General features: G+C 37.9%; 1 protein-coding gene across 1 annotated transcript; it reads left to right on the forward strand.

The window, feature by feature from the left end:
* The first annotated feature begins 624 nt into the window (after positions 1-624).
* cisd2 (CDGSH iron sulfur domain 2) lies at positions 625-6,833 on the forward strand. Its single transcript, XM_047366670.1, has 3 exons — positions 625-825; positions 5,119-5,333; positions 5,724-6,833. Exons 1-3 carry the CDS (start codon positions 723-725, stop codon positions 5,811-5,813), a joined length of 408 nt encoding a protein of 135 aa, XP_047222626.1. The 5' UTR covers positions 625-722; the 3' UTR covers positions 5,814-6,833.
* The last annotated feature ends 1,427 nt before the right edge of the window (positions 6,834-8,260 follow it).

Genomic DNA, 8,260 nt, shown 5'->3' on the forward strand with positions numbered 1-8,260 from the left:
TCTGGTATTATTTGGTCAATGGAGTTTGACTGTGCCGAATTATAATTGCCATCAAATTGGATTACATCCAATCACTGTAGCACCATTTTCTACCACACTTTTTCCCTCCTCTCGACTAGCCATGACACACTTCTGCATTAAGTATCATTTTTATTATTGGTCTTGTGTCATATTCCAACTTTGAGAGAAACCAAATTTCAGGTTTTGATCAGTTTTAAGCCATCCATAATAAATAATTGAATGAAATTAACATCTGAGTGTCACTTCTTAATTTAAATTAATGAAATAAACAAACCGCTTGATTATATCTTAATTCATATATGTATAATTTATATCTTATAAAGAACCCGTATAAATTATTTTCTATTCTATTCTATTCTATTCTATTCTATTCTATTCTATTCTATTCTATTCTATTCTATTCTATTCTATTCTATTCTATTCTATTGAACTTCCCCGTGCAGTTTTTGCTCAAATTCAACTTGTCCAATCACAACTCACCAACTCCTCTGACGCTGATTGGCCACAGACTAACGTCACGTGTCACTGCTACGTGAATTCCTAAACCCAGTTACGCCTTGCGTAGTTTGTTCCCCATGTTATAGGGACGCTGGTTAACGTACCGGTCTCGAGCTGCGCTCAGAAAACAACGCAGTGGCAGAAACAAACCCCAGGAACTGCCCAAGTCAAACACAAATCCCGGCCCTGGCGAGCAACTCAAGATGGTTTTAGAAACTATTTCAAAGATAATAAAAGTGCAGCTTCCGGCCTACCTAAAGAAGCTTCCGCTGCCGGAGACAATCGGAGGGTTCGCGAGGTTAACAGGTAATTTACGGTGGTTGTGATCGGGGACAGTTCACACTTTGCACACAGCTCTGATCTGCAGCCTGCATGAGCATCACAACTTTATCAGCACATTGCTTTGGCTGTGTCCGATTTATGTGAGACCTTAGAGCATAGAAAAATACAGGAAGAGTTCTGCACCATATCTATCTTACGAGTTATATAACTCTTTCTCAAGGTTAAGGATCACAATTCCTGTTATATCAAGATGAAAAACCAACAACGATCTGTTATGTAGAGACTTTGCTGCCCGGGATAGAGTCTTCTGGTTGAATTGCTGTTTTTGGGCTGACTGAAAAGAACCAAACCCAGATAAAGGTGGATATAAAGTAACAACATGGTGCAGAGTAGACAGAGAAGTGGCTGCATTATAAAATGGGGAACGGTTGAATACAAGTTTAAGAATTGGTTTTGCAAGTTCATATCTTGCTTCATTTTGACTGCCAATCATGTTAGTTTGTACCAATACATATTTAAATAAGTATATTTTTTTTAACTACAGCATTGCATAATTTACTAAGTTGAATCTTTCAGAGATGTCAAAGATATTAAGAAAACATGACATTGTGATAATCATGTCTGATATTGATGTTCCTATATTTTCTGTGATTACCACGCTACTCTTTTCATTTGGATCAGCACAGTGTCCTGACCACTCCTTCTAATCTTCAGCATCTCTCTCATTGGGATCTAAACCAGGTGTGGGTATAAAGGGCAGTGGAAGTCCATTTAACTGACAAAATATTTTATTCATGAATAATGTTTGAGTACTTGTCACATGAAATATGTTAGCCTATCTAATGCAGCAAGTCAGTTCTTTATGACTGTGATGTTGACATTGCCATGACAATTGTGATTTTGTATATTGTGCCCCTCTAGTTGAAAGAAATTTAATAAATGTATACTACTGATACTATATGTTATGAATGGTAGACGTTAGGGTGGCAGCAAAATCTAAAAAAAGATATGTTAAGTATTGCAGTGGTGTTCTCAGTCGTAATAAATCTGAATTTTCTCTTTCTTATATTTTGAATCTGTCATTACGATACTTCATACTTTCTCTGAGACCTTAAGCATCTTGGGCACCATCATTTCTGTCATGTGTGGACATTAACATGAGTGAGACTCGGTCCAACAGGCTGAATATACTGTTATTGTCAGTAGTCAAAACCTCAGTACTGTAACACAACTGCAAAACCATCTTTTCTTGCAAATACAGCTGCAGATCTTTTGAGGTATGGGTCTACCAGTGTTGAACATCTACAGACTTAAATTTGGTCCCATTCCTTTTTGCAAATGAGCTCAAACTCAGTGAGATCAGTGAGATGTCTGTGAACATCAGTTTTCAAGTCTCGCCACAGACTCCGACCATTCTAACACATGACTATGCTTTGATCTAAACTGTTCCATTGTAGCTCTGGCTGTATGCTTAGTGTTGTTTCATGTGTGAAGTTGTAGTTCCAAGTCTTTTGTAGCCTCTATCATATTATTTCAGTATTGACCTGTTTTAGCTCTTACTATCTTTCTTTCAACTCTGACCAGCTTTGTCTGACCCTGCTGAAGAAAAGCATCCCCACAGCATGATGCTGCCACCACCATATATAATTGCTGGAGATTGTATGTTCAGGGTGATGTGTAGTCTTGGTTTTCTGACACACATGGGGTTTTGCATGTGAGGCCAACAAACATAATTTTGGTCCCATGTGACCACATAACCCTAATCCTTGTTGACTGTGCCCCCCTCATGACTTGTGGCAAACATATGGCTCTTTTAAACAATGGCTTTATTCTTGTGACTCTTCCACAAAGTCCAGATTTGTGGAGTGTGTGACCAATAGTTGTCCTGTTGACATATTCTTCCAGTTGAGCTGCCGATCTCTGCTGCTTCAGCTACCATGGGCCTCTTGGCTGCTGTCTGAATAAAGTTCTCCTTGCCCTGCCTGACAGTTTAGCTGCACTGCCGTGTCTTGGTAAGTTTGAAGTTGTGCCATACTCTTTCCATTTTCAGATGGTGGATTGGACAGCACTCTGTGAGATATTCAAAGGTTGGGATGTTGTTTTATAACCAAACCCTGTGTTAAACGTCTCCACAATTTTATTCGTAAGCTTCCCAACTTCCTAAGCTGTCTGCTGTGTCTCTTGGTCTTCATGATGTTGTTTGAACACTAATGTTCCCTAACAAAACTCTCATGCCTTCATACAACAGCTGGATTATACTGAGATACATTAAACATAGATGGAAACTATTTACTAATTAGGTGACGTCTAAAAGCGATTATTTGCACTGGATCGTCACCTTTAAGGAATCAGAAATGGGGGCTGAATGCAAATGCACGTCTAAATTTCCTACGTTTTGTTTGTAAAATAATCTGTAAACCATGTATAATTTTCCTTCCTTCCTTTTGGTTGTAACATGATAAAATGTAAACTAGTTTATGTGGTATAAATGTTTTTTTGTTTTTTTTTAAGGCGGTGTACATTTATGTGATGATTATTTTAGAAATTGCACGCCAACGCTCCTTTATTCAAATATTATATCAACACTATAATCAGCATCTCTGTAAAGTAACATAACCTTGTGGCCACATAATCCACCAGTTTGGAAAAGGATCGATTCAATTTCTAAAGAGAATTTGAATGATTTTTTTAAAATGATTTTTTTGAATATCAGACTCAACTTTATTGGCCAAGTTGTGTGCACAAACAAGGAAGTCGACTTCGGTTTCCAGATCAAACCTTCCAAAAACCTTGTTACTAAACTTTAAAGTGCAGTATCGAACATGCTGCTTGTTGATGCATTTTCATTTTTTGGTAAAAAATTCCGGTTTTATTTTTCAGTGTTCGACCTACATGTCTGAGACAGGCTAAATTGGCCAGTTTGGATGACTGGACGTTTGATCGGTGCATTATATTTAGTTGAAATAGCTTATTCACTACTAATTGGGAAAAGGATGCCTTATGATAGCCTGTTTTTATTCACACTCCTGTGCAAAAATGTTTCTCCTTTTTTGTGTTTAAGTTTTTGTCAGACTTAAATGTTTCAGGCCATCAAACAAGTATTAAAATATGACAAAGATAACTTGAGTTAATACAAAAAGCAGATTTGAAAAGATATTTTTATCATTAAGGGGAAAAAAGTCAGTCAAACCAACCTAACCCTATGTAAAAAAAAAAAAAAAAAAAAGTAAAGGCCATGGCTTGTTCTTAGGAAGCAACACATTATTGCCTTATCTAAATAAACTCCAGAACTGATGAGAATCAAAGTCATTGGCATATTTCACTTTAGAAACAGTTAAAAAACCATTTGCAAGCCTTTGGGACTCCTGGAGTCAGAAAACAATAGGAGGTCACAATAGAACCCAGAAGAACATCTAAAGAACTGAAGATCTCACTTGCTTCAGTCGAGGTCAGTCTTCTAGAGTTTAGGACAAAAATCCAGTGAAGTGGAAATTTCTAGAAGGTGTGCATCCTGTTACATCTGGTCTAAAACTAACAGAGCATTTCAGAAGAAGAGTATCATACCAAGAGTCAAACATGGTAGGGGAAGTGTGATGTTCTGGGCTTGCTTTGCTTCTTCAGGACCTGGACAACTTGCTGTAATTGATTGAACCATAAATTCAGCTCCGTTCCAGGACATTGTGAAGGAGATTGTCCAGCCATCAGTTCATCACGGCCCAAACACACTTGGGTTAACAGGACAATGATCCAAATCACACAAGCATGTGCACCTCACAATGGCTCTCAACAAAAACAAAAGGAAGACTATGGAGCAGGTAGAGTTAAACCTGATTGAACGGGTGTGCATGACCTTAAACAGGCTGTTCATATTCAAACACTCCAATATGGTTAAATTAAAAACTGGAAGAGTAAACAAAAATTCCTCCACAGATGTAAAACACTCAGTGCCTGTTATCACAAACGCTTGCCATGGTAGTTATTGCTGCTAAAAGGAGCACAGCTAGTTATTAGGATTAGAGGGCGATTTTTTTTATACTTGGCAAGGTAGGTTTGAATTGGTGGGGGTTTTTTCTTAACAAATAAAATTATTTGAAAACTGCTTTTTCAGAGTTTGATTTGTCTCATATTAAAATTTACAAGATAATCTGAACCCTTTAAGTTTGACTAAAAATGCAAAAAGAAGCCGTGTTAGTGGGCAGATACTTTTTCACAACTCGGTACAAGGCACACAGGGTGACTGAAAACTGCCTTAGCAGCTTACATTCCAGCAGTTCTCCAGCCTTGATGCTGAAGTTTGTTTCATATGTGTGTCCACAGTGTCTGAGTGGCTCCGGTTGCTACCTCTCCTCGGCATTCTGGCGCTGCTGGGTTACCTGACCATTCGTCCGTTCCTGCCCAAGAAAAAGAAGCAGAGAGACAGCCTGATCAACCTCAAGATCCAGAAAGAGAACCCTAAAGTGGTCAATGAGATAGACATTGAGGACCTGAAAAGTACAAATGCTTGTTACTGTCGATGCTGGCGCTCCAAAACTGTGAGTTGACTTCTTAGTTTTGACCTTAAAATCACAATACAGGTGACCTGAGTTTCATTTGTCACTTATTCAATTCAAATTCAAAAATACTTTATTAATCCCAAAGGGAAATTAAATGTTGTTGTAGCTCATTATGAAGATTTCTTCAAAGAGCTGTTGTAGATGCTGATGGCTGTGGGCAGGAATGATCTCCTGTAGCGCTCTGTCTTACAGCAGATCTGAAGAAGCCTCTGACTGAAGACACTCTGTTGTTGTAGGACAGTCTCATGAAGAGGATGCTCAGGGTCATTTCAGTTTATGCTGAAAGAATGTTAAAGCAGTTATCACATTGCCATTTGTTTCAGATGAGGCTTTTGCTGATCTAATATAAAGTTATTTCCTGATTTTTAGTTTCCTGTTTGTGACAAGTCACACTTAAAGCACAATGAACTGACCGGGGACAACGTGGGACCTCTCATCCTCAAAAAGAAGATAACATAATTGACCTCTGGTGGATTTTACGTCTGACTATTCTGTCCTTTATCTTTTCCTTGTATTGTGTTTTTCTTAAATAATACAGTCCATTGTATCAGTGAGAATAGGATTTTTGTAGTTAGGGTAGTTCTCTCTCTTTTTTTTTTCTCATAGTTAATGGATCAATGTTCCTTATTCAGCATGTTAACACAGTTGTTTATATATGGCGCTGAAAGTGTGTTTTGTCAATATGTTGGGTTTAAATGTCATTTCACTGGGACCATTTTGACAGAACAACCTAAAAGGTAATTGCAATGACTTTATGATAACTTCCAATGATATGAACTGGAGTTCCAACGCTCGTTCTTCCCAGTTTAATTGTTGTTTATAACTGAAATACCCAAATATCTAATCCAACCTGTATGCAATATTTCGCCTTGTATGCCTTTATCTTTCAGTTGTCTCTAGAGCATTTGCCAGTCTGAGTGCCCGATGTTTGCAACCACACTTCAGAGATGTATTATAGTTTCTGATGTATCAATATGTATGTAATGAATGTGTGGATTCACAGTGTATGTGTGGAATACTTAGATTCCTGGTATGTTTTGCTCATAAACATCATTTATTGTTGTGTGTTCTGTTGTGTTGAAACATTTCAAAGCACTGCATTGTTGAGTAACGTTCTGCTTTAACCTCACTAAGGCTTTGAGATTTCAGAACTGCAACATACGACTTTTTTTTCTACTGTTTGAAGTGCTTTATTCACTGCATTTGGCGGACTTCTTGGCAGAATACTTCCTGTATATTTGAGCCAAAACGTTTTCACACATAAGTTGGTTTTTATCTTTCATATATATAAATAACTTCATGAATGGTAATGTTTGCTAGACTATTTGAAGTTGTTCATGCTGAATGTTAACCGACGTGATCATGCATAATTCTGTAGCTTTTGTGGGCAGAACATCAGCTTCTTTTTTTAATAAGTTTTGGAAATCCATGTAGTTTTGTTTTAAGCAGCAAGTTTAAATAAATGCTCCTTTAACTCAATCCATCATGTCCTCATTCTTTACTGCTTCATTTCATTACAGAATTTCATTATGGGTTCTGTGCTACAAGAGTAAAAACAGCAGCAGTTGTAGGCTGCTCTGGGAGTTTAATAGAATGCCAATAGTATTGCTTAATGTTCCTCTTGTCAGTTTTCATGTTCATGGTTAACGTGATTGTTGAAAAACTCAATGGATCAACGTCAGCTTTTCAGTTCAGGTTTATATTACTGCCTTCTTCACATTTTATGAAAATTAGAGTATATGTGTCATAGTAAAAGGAACCAACTTGTAACCAGAGTTCCCACGTTACAGAGCTCAATACAGGCTCAATTCCATGTTATAGCTAGTTTGAATTAACATGCTGGCTCTTGGTTCAGAGCATCTGGGAGTATTCCACTTCAGAGACCTTTTCTAAAAGCCAGAGTCATTTTCTGGAGTTGTTCTGGTAGGGTACTATTACTTTATAAACTACCCCAAGCCTTGTATTTTGAAGAGATTTTAAGTTTGAAAGAAAAGAGACCCAGTTTTGTGTCTGTGTGAATGCGGACGTTTTGGAACACAAGCAAGCAGTAGGCTTTGGTGGAGGAGCAAAACCAAGGAGCAAAAGTAGTTAAGTTGAAGGTATATAAAGGTTCAAAAAATGAAAATGTCTTTAGAAAGTAGGGTAATTTTAGGCTAAACCTATTAGGGAAAGATAACATTTTAATTTTGGGGCACACATGTCTTAATTAGGCCCGAGCAGGAAGGCCTGCAAGGGTCTATTGTAATCATAGTGTTTCTTACTATTATTCCGTTCCGTGTTTGCGGGGCAATTTGGGGACTTTGCCAAGCCCCTAGATGCACACAATTTTACCCAAAGTTGTCCCCCAATGAAAATTGTTGTTCTTTAATGTCAGTGGGCGTGACCAAACCTCTTAGCCACGCCCCCAAACGTGAGATAGGCCAAACCGTAAGTCGTAGAGATCTAAAATTTGGCACCCTGGTAGAACTCCGAAAACCAAGAAAAAAAGTCTCTTAGGGGTATGCCCTAAAACAAACAGGAAATCGGCCATTTTGGATCAAAGGCTAATTTTTGGCCGTTTTTCACTTTTATTTGCCTCGAACTTAAACAAACTCCTAGGGATTTGCAGTGGCCAAATTCTTCCACAGCTCCCCCTAGAATTTTTTATTTTTTTTTAACCGTGTCCTGTCCGGAAGAGTAGCGCTCAGAACTGTTGTCTGAGTGCCAAGAAAAAGCCCAACAGATTTACTTTCACAAGTGGAGCATTACAGCTAATGCTTTAAAGCGCCGGTTGACATGTATAAAAATAAACTTTATTAGAAACTGCTTTGGGATTATTTCAGTTGTTACGGACACGGAGAGAAATGAAAAGGGAAAAAAAAAAAGCACGGAAGAGAGAAAGGGGGGGCCAAAAAGGAAAAGATGAG

This window comes from Girardinichthys multiradiatus, chromosome 5 (genome assembly GCF_021462225.1).
Source record: "Girardinichthys multiradiatus isolate DD_20200921_A chromosome 5, DD_fGirMul_XY1, whole genome shotgun sequence".
Taxonomy (NCBI): domain Eukaryota; kingdom Metazoa; phylum Chordata; class Actinopteri; order Cyprinodontiformes; family Goodeidae; genus Girardinichthys; species Girardinichthys multiradiatus.